This window comes from Onthophagus taurus, chromosome 8 (genome assembly GCF_036711975.1).
Source record: "Onthophagus taurus isolate NC chromosome 8, IU_Otau_3.0, whole genome shotgun sequence".
NCBI classification, from domain to species: domain Eukaryota; kingdom Metazoa; phylum Arthropoda; class Insecta; order Coleoptera; family Scarabaeidae; genus Onthophagus; species Onthophagus taurus.
In genome coordinates, this window is record NC_091973.1 from 20,245,308 (window position 1) to 20,257,449 (window position 12,142).

At 33.7% G+C, this 12,142-nt stretch overlaps 2 protein-coding genes across 2 annotated transcripts; one reads left to right on the forward strand and one right to left on the reverse strand.

Moving 5' to 3' along the window:
- The first annotated feature begins 1,706 nt into the window (after nt 1-1,706).
- Nucleotides 1,707-5,093, forward strand: LOC139431378 (uncharacterized). Its single transcript, XM_071199036.1, has 3 exons — nt 1,707-2,135; nt 2,810-5,027; nt 5,077-5,093. The coding sequence occupies exons 1-3, from the start codon at nt 1,707-1,709 to the stop codon at nt 5,091-5,093; spliced, it is 2,664 nt and encodes an 887-aa protein (XP_071055137.1).
- A 4,832-nt stretch (nt 5,094-9,925) lies between these two features.
- LOC111415994 (uncharacterized) lies at nt 9,926-12,142 on the reverse strand. Its single transcript, XM_071198814.1, has 4 exons — nt 12,103-12,142; nt 11,784-11,998; nt 11,518-11,677; nt 9,926-10,109 (listed from the first exon to the last, which is right to left on the reverse strand). The coding sequence occupies exons 1-4, from the start codon at nt 12,137-12,139 to the stop codon at nt 9,994-9,996; spliced, it is 528 nt and encodes a 175-aa protein (XP_071054915.1). The 5' UTR covers nt 12,140-12,142; the 3' UTR covers nt 9,926-9,993.

A 12,142-nucleotide genomic window follows, 5' to 3' on the forward strand; every position in this document is an offset into this window, starting at 1 on the left:
GCAAATGCGACGTCGAAATTTATCGACTAATAATAGATACGGAAGTCCACAAATCCCATCAAATGGTCGAAGAACAATCCCAGTAACAACCAAACTCAATGATTGATTCTTCAAAAGGACTAAACCATTCTGAAACTTAACTGAACCACTAACGACAGTGAGACAAGATCTTCTCGAGACCACGACTCTTTCTCGTCTCTCCCAAATCGCGACCGGAAATTTAATGTTCCGCATTCATCCGACCAATCAAAAAGAAGCACGCAACAACTCCACTAAAAAAGGCGCGAACTATTAGAATATGAATACGGAAAATAACGATTTAAAGAACGAAATCTAAGAAATTGAATAACCCCAAACGGAACCGTTACACTAATACATGTATAACTGAATAACATGCACCCGAATCTACTTCCATTTTTACATATTTATTTTCTATCTTTACTAATACTCTAAGACTTTCATTACTTTTATTTTGTAAATTATTTATCTCACCCACTATGTCTATTTTTTCTAACTTCCCTATCTCTACATTATCATCTTGAGAATCTGCTTCTACTTCTTGCTCTTCATTTTCTTTGATGTTATAGACTTTATTTTTGCACATTGGAGACCTTGCAGTGTGTCCCATTTGTTGGCATGAATAATATTTCCATCCTATTGCTGGACACTTGCGGTTATCTTGGTGGACACGCAGACATCGTTTACACTGCGGTTTCTTCTCCGGTTGTTTATGCTCATTTTTTTTTATTAACAAACTTTGAATCCTTCCATACTTTTTTTGGCCGTATTTTATTTATTGTTTCAGCTCCCATGACTCTCATTTGTACTTGTGCTGACTCCATGCTGACAGCAAACTGAAAAGCTTTATCGAATGTCAAATTCTCTTCCGTTAGTAACTTCCGTTTAATATTTTCAGACCGCAGACGAAACGATCTCTCAATGCTTCTTTCAAAAATCCTCCGAAAGAGCAATGTTTTGCAAAATTTTTCAATTTAACACAAAATGACCTTACATCTTCTTCACAAGATTGCGATGCGGAATAAAATTTATATCTTTCGGCTATAACTAACCTTTTTGGACTATAGTGTGTAATTAAAACTTCTTTTAAGTCTTCGTACATGTTGTATGTTTAATCAAACTATTGCGTAGGTTCAAACGCCTTTATTCGATCGTGTTCTTACAACGACTCCCACTTGCATGTGGCTCTCATACATGTTACAACTAAACTGTCACTAGAGGTCGCCACTAACATTAAGATTTATAATATACATCTCCCTTTTTTTTCTATCTGGAGAAATCTGCAACGAAATACCACCTATTGGAAATCTGTAATTATCGGCCGTTGAGTCGATAAAGCAGTGAACACGATTGGATGACAGCAAGAAAAGAAGAAGTCCAGAAGAAGTCGTTGAGAACAGTAGTGAAAAAAGATTGTTTTATTTTAAAGTATAATAGAAAGAATGTGATGATGTTTTAAAATGAATAAAGGTTAATAAAGAAATATAAACATAAATGGTCCTTCGAGAAGCCGGATATATCGGTAAACTGATCGAAAAAACTGAAAATTAAGAAAAAATCCACGTTGGGCGTGACACGGCTGAATCCACCATTTTGACGACAAGAATTTTTAAAAACGAGTAAGTGAGTGCTGAATCCTCTTTGTTTTTATCTGATCCCTGTTCCTAACCTTTTGATTACGATTTACGATGGCTGATTTGAACGGTTTAATTAGAACTCGCTCGGTCACAAAATCTGCATTGACTAGATTTGAGAACTATGTAGCAAAATTCATAGAAAATAATGGTTCTATGGGTGAATTAAAAGCAAGACAAGCAAGAGCTCAACTATTGCTGAATGAGTTTGAGGAAGTACAGTTGAAGATTGAATTGATTGATGGTGACTCGAATTACGAACAAGATCGTGTAGCATTCGAAGAAAGGTTTTATCGAATAATGTCCGAATGTGAAAGGCTCTTGGAAAGGGAGAATATTACTACTGAATTGGATACCAGGATTTCGGAGTCTGCAACAAATGCCATTACTGATGATTTTATACGACTACCAACCTTGAATTTGCAAACGTATGATGGTTCATATGAAAACTGGCAAAGTTTTAAGGACACATTTGAGGCCACGGTAGGGCAAAATCCAAAATTGAGCAAGGTTCAAAGGTTTAGATATTTACAAGGGTGTTTAATTGGTAAGGCTGCTAAAACTATCCAGTCAATCCAAGTGTCGAATGATGGGTTTGATGTTGCTTGGCAGATTCTGTGTGATCGCTTTGATAATAAAAAACTTTCTATTCTCGCACATGTAAAATCAATTGTCGATATACCAACACTGCATAAAGAAGATAGTATTCTGTTGAGGAGGTTGTATGACACATATCTGAAACATTTCCGAGCTCTTAAAGCACTTGGTGAACCTGTGGATTCCTGGGGAACATTGTTGATATACTTAATTATATCTAAATTTGATAACGTAACACGAAAATGTTGGGAAACTGAGACAAATTCTAGAAGTGTACCTATCTTATCTGAATTGGATAACTTTTTGAAACAAAGATGTTTGTTGCTAGAGACCATAACGAGCAAATCAGATCAACAGAATAAAAATATTAACAATAAAAATTATAAAACTGCTACTACGCATCTATCGAATGCGAGAAAGTTGTGCTGTTACTACTGTGAAAGGGATCATACTATTTTCAAATGTAAAGATTTTCTGGCATTTAACATATATAAAAGAAGAGATGAGGCAAGGAGGTTAAATTTGTGTTGAAAAAGATAGACATTTTATTGGGTGCACAGATATTTTATGAGTTAATTCTGGACGGGCAGATTAAATTAGATACGATTACATTGAGAGAATCTCACTTCGGATGGTTAGTCACCGGAACACTGCCCACGGTGAACCATGTAACATGTCACCAAACGTTTCACAATGTCAACAACATAGAGATTTCTGTCGAGAAATGGTGGGAGATGGATGATGCAGGGGAAGAAACGGATTTTAGTTTGGAGGAGTTGGAGTGCGAAAAGAGTTTTAAAGATTCAACACGAAGAAACAAGGATGGTAGATTTATTGTTAAATACCCAACTGATCATGATTTTGTTTTGGGAGACAGTCTTAGCATGGCAATAAAAAGATTTCGTAATTTGGAACGAAGGTTAGAGGAAAATCCTACTCTGAAGACTGAATATTGTCAATTTTTGCAAGAATATGAAGACGCTGATCACATGTCAAGAGTTGATGAACTGCGTGAGGAAACACTGATGCCAATTAAAGATGATTTGAAAGGAGAGGCTTACTATATACCACATCATGCAGTACATAAGATGGACAGTTCTACCACCAAGATAAGGGTAGTATTTGATGCTAGTGCTAAGAGCAGTAACGGATTGTCACTAAATGACATCTTAATGAATGGTCCAGTGATTCAAAGCGAATTATTTGCTTTACTATTAAGATTTAGAGAATATAATATTGTGTTGTCTGCGGATGTGAAGCAGATGTTTCGACAAGTATTAGTAAGTGAAGAGCAACGAGAGTGGCAAAGGATTCTGTGGAGAAAAAATATGAATGACAAAATAGGAATATTTAAATTGAATACTGTTACTTATGGCTTGAAGCCTGCCACTTATCTGACTACTAGATGCATTAATGCTATCGCTTCTGAATTCAAAGAAGTCAATCCAATGGCTTCTGATCTAATACTGAAAAATATGTATGTCGATGATATCACCTTTGGAGCTAACAACATGCCTGAAGCTTTAAAACTCAAAACTGAAATCAGTGATATTCTAGAGAATCGTTGTTTCGAGCTGAGAAAGTGGCGAAGTAATTGTTCCCAGCTATTGAATGATTCTGGACACAGCAAATTGAACGATAAACATTTCATTAAAGATAGTTCTGAAATAAAGACTTTGGGTTTGGTTTGGGATTCGCAAGAAGACGTATTGAAGTTCTCAATCAACTTACATCTGAACTCGAATAATAAACTAACTAAAAGAATGGCACTATCATTGATTTCTAGAATCTTTGACCCCTTGGGCATAGTTGGTCCGATAACTGTTAAGGCTAAACTTTTTATGCAGGGTTTGTGGTCGTTGAGCTTGGCTTGGGATGATCCTTTACCGGGAACAATGCAAAACGCATTTGCTGAACTCACTGAAGATTTAAAACAAATCAGCAGCATTGCTATTCCTCGCAACACGATTGCTCAAAATTGTACTCTTTTGGAGATTCATGGATTTTGTGATGCTAGTTTAAAGGCGTATGGTGCTGCGATTTATTTACGTTCTAAGGATCACTCAGATAACGTCAAAATGGAGTTACTCTGTTCAAAATCAAGAGTTGCACCTTTAAAAAAATGTACGCTTCCCAGACTTGAGTTGTGTGGGGCTGTGTTACTTGCTACTTTGGTCAAGGTCGTTTCTGAAGAATTGTCTTCTCGAGTTGCTAGAATATGCTTGTGGACTGATTCCTCAATTGTTGTCTATTGGATAAGATCTGATTATAAGAAATTCAAACCTTTTGTTGCAAATAGAATTCAAAGAATTCAATCACTTACAAAGTGTGAAATGTGGAATCATATTGCAGGTACTGATAACCCTGCTGATATTCTTTCTCGAGGTGCCTCAGCATCAAATTTAAAGCTTTCTACCTGGTTTACTGGTCCTCACTGGTTTAAAATGAATGAGCTAAATTGGCCAAATACTGCAGTGAAGATATCTGATGACAATGAGTTGTGTGAAGTGAAAAGGATATCGATGATATCGCTTTTATGTTCCGACAGTAGGTTTGATGTTTTGGAAAAATTTTCGAATTTAAGAACGTTGATACGAGTGATTGCATGGTGCAGGAGATTTGTGAATAAGTGCAATAAATCAATAAAGGTAAACGCACCTTCTTTAACTGCTGATGAGGTTACTGATGCATTTGATGTTGTTTTGAAGTTGATCCAGTGGGGCGATTTTCGCCAGGAGATAGAGTGTTTAACGAAATACGGTACGATTAATAAAGGAAGTAAGATTTTGGGACTGGATCCATTTTTGGACAGGCATGGACTTTTAAGAGTTGGGGGACGCTTAAGAAACTCAAGGTACACTTTTGACAAAAGACATCCAATCATTTTGCCGAAGAGTCATTTTGTGACAAGGCTGATAATAAAGGCTGAACATCTTTATATTTTTGAGGTTTTCGTACCATTCTTTTCGGTCTTTCACTTATATTATTTTCCAATATATTCGAACTTTGTTTAACGTCATTATCATGGTTACCATTGTCATTACTAGGTTTAACTTTATGATTGTCATTATGTATTCCATAATCAGTCAAATAAAAATCCAGGACATCGTTAAACTGTTTGTCAAATTTATCTACATCATACTTACGAAGGAATCTTCGATTCCTAAGATAACATTTATCATTTTCATTTAATTTTACTATGTATGACTTTGGATGCTGTTCTGCAATCTTCACGATAACTCCTGGCTTCCATTTCTCTCCTTTTTCCAACTGCACTATTACTTTGTCATTAATATTTAATTCTTTTAAGTCGTTTGTCTTATTATTATATGCTTCCTTGGATCTTTCTTTTTCCATTCTCATTGTGTTTCTATATTCTTTTGTATTATAATGTGGTGTTAATTTTGATTGTGACGTGGGAATGTATCCTTTTATAACTCTACCAAATAATAGATGTGAAGGCGAAGGTAAATTATGGTTCAAAGGTGAATTTCTGTATTCTAGCAAAGCTAAGTAAAAATCTTTATTATCAAAATGTGCTTTTTTCATTAAATTTTTGCAACAATTTGCCATGGTCTGTTGGGAATCTCACGATCAGTCATTTTTTCTTTACTGTTAGCATTTTGAAATGTCAAACACGTTGGACAATTTTTAATAACGTCCATAATTTCTTTATTTATGTGTGGCCAGTAGACCAATTCAACTGCTTTTAGTTGAGTTTTAATTATGCCAGGATGATTATAATGTAATCTTTTTAGTATTTCGGCTCTTAGTTCTTTTGGTACAATGATTCTTTGATTTCGAAATAAAACATTTTTAATTTCAACTATTTCATGTCGATGTTTAAAATACGGTTTAACTATTTCGTTCACTTCTTTCTTTGAATTTGGCCACCCATCCTTGACTAATTTTCTTAACTCTTTTAATTCCTGGTCTATTTTAGTGATTTCTTGAATTTTTTTAAATAAACTATTTGAAATGCTCATATATTCCACTAAATTAACTTGTGCCTCTCTTTCTGTTTCATTTATTTCGAAGTTGTCTTCTTGACTAGCCCTTGATAGTGTATCAGCTATGTATAGCTGAGAACCTGGTTTATAGACTACTTTAAAGTCGTACATTTTTAAATTTAACAGTAATCTTTGTACTCTTAACGGACTTTCGTTTAACCCTTTTTTGAACGGTTTGTGGTCTGTTTCCACGGTAAATTGTCTTCCATATAGGTACTGATGGAATCTTTGACACCCATACACTATTGCTAGCAGCTCTTTTTCTATCTGAGCGTAATTTATTTGAGTCTTCGTTAGGGTTATGCATACACAATTGGTTTATTGTTCTGTAACAATATTGCTCCTAGTCCGTTTTTTGAACTGTCTACTGATAATGTTATGGGCAATTCTGGATCATAGTAACTCAAAACAGGGGGTTTATATAACATTTTCTTTAATTTATTAAATTGTTCCTGATGAGTTTTTGTAAAAAGCCATTCTGTGTTTTTCTTTGTTAATTGTCTTAACTCATAGGTTAATTTGGCTAAGTTGGGAATAAATTTACCAACATAATTGACCATACCAAGAAATCTAGATAATTCTTTCGCATTTTCTAGGTCTTTAATATTTTGGATAGCTAGTGTTTTATCTTGATCTGGTAACATACCATCCTCAGACAATATATGCCCTAAATATTTGATTTTTGTTTGTTTAAATTTAGATTTATTTCTATTGAACCTTACACCATACTTTTCAGCTGTTTCTAGTACTTCTTTGAGAATTTCATTGTGTTCTTCTTCAGTTTTTGCATATATTATTAAATCGTCTATATAAATTTTAACATTTTGAATATTTTTAAATATATTCTTGAATGTTTTATAAAATATTTCCGGTGCGCATGATAACCCAAAAGGTAATCTTAAAAATTTGTACCTGCCAAATGGAGTTGCAAACGTGGTATACTCTGATGCCTTTTTACTAAGTTCTATCTGCCAAAAACCTTTGTTTGCATCTAGAACTGTGAAAAATTTCATGCCTTTAAGGTCTTTTATAATTTCTTCAAATGTGGGTATTTGTTCGTACTCTCTCACTATGGCTTTATTTAATATGAATGGATCTAAACATAGACGAATTTTCCCGTCTGGTTTATTCCCAATTACTATGGGGTTTACAAATTCCGTGGGTTCAATAACCTCGGTTATAATTTCATCTTTAACCATTCGCTCTAATTTAGTTTTAAATATATTTGTTTGCTGATATGGAACCCTTCTACAAGGTATTATAGCAGATTCATAGTTATCTTTTAGTTTAAATTCACAAGGTTTTGTTTTGATTTTACCTATTCCTTCAAACAATGTTTGATGAACGTTTAATAATTTCTCTAAATTATTACTTTTAATTTCTAAAATACCGTTTACATTACATTCAATTAGATTCAGCGATTTAATTGTATTAATACCTAACAACGGCTCTGTTTTATTATTGGTCTCTATAACTATAAATTTAATCTTATACCTTTTACTATTTAATTCAACATTTAAAATGCATGAACCTTTTACTTTTAATGTTGCCCCACCATAATTTTTAACAATAAATTTACAATCCTCTAAATATTGATCAATTTTAAACATCTTAAACATGTATTCGGGTATTACATTGATGTGAGCTCCGGTATCTAATTTAAACTTTATAGTTTTATTTATATTGATTAAATATAATTCCTGATACCAATCATTACCAGTTAAACTATTACCCGTTAGTGAATATAAAACGACTTCGTTACCATCATCCTTTTCTTTGTTGTCTTCATCCACTTTCTGTTCAATCCCATGGATGGATTTATCGTTGGAACGGCAACATCTGGCAAAATGGTTTGGTTTTTCGCATTTTTTACATATTTGCCCATACACTGGACATTTTTTCTCATGTTTGTAACCACACCTTTTACATGTCTTCTCTTCTTTGTTTTGCTTCCAATCACCAGTTGACCTTGATCCTTGTTTTCGATTGTCATTTTTATTGTTGTTTTTGCCCCTCGTATTCGTATCTGACGAGCTGTTTCTTGACGATTGATGAATTTTCTTAATTTCTCCCACTTGAGTACTATTTTCTTCTAAATTCTTGATATGTACTTCCGTCAATTCCGCTGCTTTGCATATTTCTATTGCTGTTTTTAAGGTTAGATCAGTTTCCCTTAACAATCTGTCTTTTACCCTTTTATAAACTATTACACAAACTATTCTGTCTGCAATTAGGTCGTCTTTTAAGTTTCCATAATCGCAATTAACAACTAATTTTCTTAGATCCGCCAAAAATGAATCAAATGACTCACCCATTATTTGAATTCTACTGTTGAATTTGTGTCTTTCAACCGTTTTATTCCTTTGTGGTATGAAATATGCATCTAGTTTCTTTATTATTTTCTCCTTATCTTTCTTATCTTCAGTAGAAACTTCTAGTGTTTTCAAGACATCTCTTGCTTCTTGTCCCATACAGTGTAGAAACGCCGCTGCGCACACCGCTTTTTCTTTGTTCGCACACCCAGTTGCTAGTGCATACGTCTCAAAATTATCTTTAAAGCTGTTCCAATTTACAGCTATAGCGCCATCCATTTTCATAGGATGCGGCTGACTCAAAAACTCCATGGTTTTTCTTTAGTTTTCTTATTATTTTCTAACTTCTTTTTAAGCGTCCCTTGACTGCGCCATGTTGTATGTTTAATCAAACTATTGCGTTGGTTCAAACGTCTTTATTCGATCGTGTTCTTACAACGACTCCCGCTTGCATGTGGCTCTCATACATGTTACAACTAAACTGTCACTAGAGGTCGCCACTAACATTAAGATTTATAATATACAACAGTACACCTTTGTGTTTGGTAAATCTGGTGCGAGAAGGTCTTTTAAGACACCATATGCCTCCCCTCCAATTTAAGTTAAAAAAAGTGGAACTTTCTTGTCAACAATGTTATTACACTCAAACAATTGTTCTATACGTTCGATATACGAGGTAATATCAGACAATTTTGGGTTAAAATGCTCCCTCTTTTAGTTGTTATTACAAACATTATGTCTACTATACTACAATATATACCCAGTAAACAAATTTGCGTTTCAGAAACATTTCTGATACATATTATTGAAACATGAAACGTTTCTTCGACATATTTTTGAAACATAGATGAAACGTATCTGAAACTGCTTATGTCCGACCCTTTTTATGTTTTATTGAAACGTTTGTATTGCAACGTTTCTGCAACATACAGCTGACAATTACGGTACACTACTAAAATGTTTCATTAATGGTTTTGAATTATTTCTGTAATGTTTTGTTTACGTTTACATTACATTAATAGTATATATCATAAACATTTAAAAACAATTTCTGAAAGGTTTCGTATGTAAAGATATAATTTCGTTGACGTGTAGCGTCTGCATCCTGGACAAGATGCTCATACATACTTCCTCAAAAGATATGCATATGCTGAGAAAGCATTTCTGAGCATACCACCCACGGCGCAGACGGTGGACGCTGCAACAAAAATCATACCTTAAGGTAGGAAAAATAATAATAGAAGTACAATACTTGTTACTTACCGCCTACTGTACCAAATTTCAAAATTATCAATCAATAATTTCTACTATTCTGCTTTCTCATTGATTAGGACATATAAAGTAAGTATAAGAGTAGGTATCTATTAAATATATTTAGTAAATATATATAAAAAATAACAATATTCTTTATTATCATCGTATCTAATCTGCGGTTTCCTTATTTTGCCTATTGTACCGTAAATTCGCTTGTCGTAACCAATTGCTTACTACCACTTCGTATTCTTTGTCAGTTAAATGGAAGCGCTTCCTAACTGCCGCTAAAATGTATGTTTAAATTAGAATTCGGTCATGGAAAAAGTTTTAAACTCTTCCTTATCCAACGCGATTTATTCGCTGTAACGGCGATTGTTTCGCATGACGTTGTCGCCAGGTCAATATGGAGCGGCGGCAAATGAACATACCCAGACCGACGCGAAAGTATCGCTACTCTCACAGTTGTTGCCGTTGTCACCTGACAGTTGAAAAAGTTGGTTTGGGCAATGTCAATCGCCGTCGCAGCGAATACATCGCGTTGGTTAAGGAGTAACTTTATGTCAATATAATATTCTTCCGTTCAATAGGGCCGTTAAGTATTTTTTTTTATTGGCTCATTCGAAATATATTATATATATATATATTTGATTCTGATTCTTCTCCATATTTTTAATTTTTGATTCTGAGGCTTAGTTTTTCCAAAAAAAAATAATAAAGTTAGAAATTACAGGCCGCGAATTCAGTAGCGCGTCACTCAGATTTGAGCGTACGATTGGTGCGTATAAAAATCAATAAAATTCCTGGAGAGAGACAATGCTACGAATCTTATGCGCTAGAAGAAAACAGAAGAAAACGGGAGAGAAATCACGTCTGTGATTTCTTTCTTCTTACTTAAAACGTCACAATGAATCAGGGGTGGGGAATTTTAAAGTTTTACATTAATTATTGCAAAAATTAAACAATTTTCGAACGTGAAAACGTTACTAATCCGTCTAATTTAATTTACATTATCGATTTTTTGAAAGACGGTCTTTCTAATCGATTGACCTTAACGGCCCTATTCAATCACAAGATTTAAGTCACCATTTTAAACAAGAATGTTTTTAGATAAATTTAAAAATAACTTGTAACAATATTATGCTAGTCGTGTTACTTTTAAATTAAACTGTTATTTCAGTCTTAAGTATCTTCATCCAAGAGAAATACAAACAGCTTAAAAGAAAAATATCTTTCTAACACAATAGAAACTCTACTAACGCAAACTATGATTGTTCTATTAAATGCTTAAAATGAAATTCTTACGTGAAAATTTTATATTTCAGTAATAATGAAATCATAACTTTAAAATTTCTTACTGTATAGTTTCCGATATTTCTGGTGGTTTTTATGACCCTCAGAAACAGTAGTGGCAGTAATTATCACCCCGAAAAGTACCTGGACGTGATTTATGATAGGCCCTCATAGCGAACCTGTACCTGTTTACAACACCGTGTTTGTTCAATTTCCTCTGCAATTAAGTCATAAAAAACACCAGAAATATCGGAAACGTACCTGTAGATGTTTTAGTATCGAGTTGGTACACTTTTAATTTTCAATGTGACTGATAGCCATAACGGCTCAAGACCGACAAGCAATTGTCACATTAAAATAAAATTTTTGAGATACTCGATAAAGTTAGATTGTTGAGCATACCTTTTAACAATGCAATACAGCGCATCTTGCCAATTTCATAATTGCCTTTTCGGCCTAACAAGGAACATTTCCGAGCCAGTTTATCCGAAATCAATCGCTTCAATCCTCTCACTATAGCTTCTTTTGACGTAGTCCCACCTGACATACTAAAAACTGTTGCCTGTAATTAAAATGAACATTTACAATTGTATGTGTAATACAGTAGGTAGAAATAACAATGTTGCAAGTGCCCGAAATGTAAAGCAAAATAGGAATACAAAACTTACCAACTGATTCTGCATTGTTTGATTTTCTGAAATCATTTTGTCGTATTGTAACAGAGACTTAAATTTCACAAATTGGTCTGCAGGTACTGTTTCAAAGGTATTTGTTGTTTCCAACACACTATTACGATTCAATCTTTCATTTGTAAAATGATTGATTATTCTTTCTAAGATTATTCTGTTTTCAACATTTTGTTTTATTATAATATCAAGTTTTGCTAAAATTTAATAAGTTTTTACATTTTTAAATAACAAAAATATTAGACATAAGAAAATAAAATTTTGACTTAAGTAAAAATATATTACTAAGTAATGATCTTACCTTCTATATCCCCATTTTCACTACTCTGTTCTTGCATGGA

Bases quoted from the DNA above. Each gene is read 5' to 3' on its own strand.
- LOC111415994 (XM_071198814.1), bottom strand. From the start codon at position 12,139: ATGCAAGAACAGAGTAGTGAAAATGGGGATATAGAAG. The intron at 11,678-11,783 runs GTAAGTTTTGTA...TTTTAATTACAG, and splicing joins AAACAATGCAGAATCAGTTG to GCAACAGTTTTTAGTATGTC. The intron at 10,110-11,517 runs GTATGCTCAACA...CATACATTTTAG, and splicing joins CTGTATTGCATTGTTAAAAG to CGGCAGTTAGGAAGCGCTTC.
- LOC139431378 (XM_071199036.1), top strand. From the start codon at position 1,707: ATGGCTGATTTGAACGGTTTAATTAGAACTCGCTCGGTCACAAAATCT. The intron at 2,136-2,809 runs GTAGGGCAAAAT...TTGGGTGCACAG, and splicing joins AGGACACATTTGAGGCCACG to ATATTTTATGAGTTAATTCT.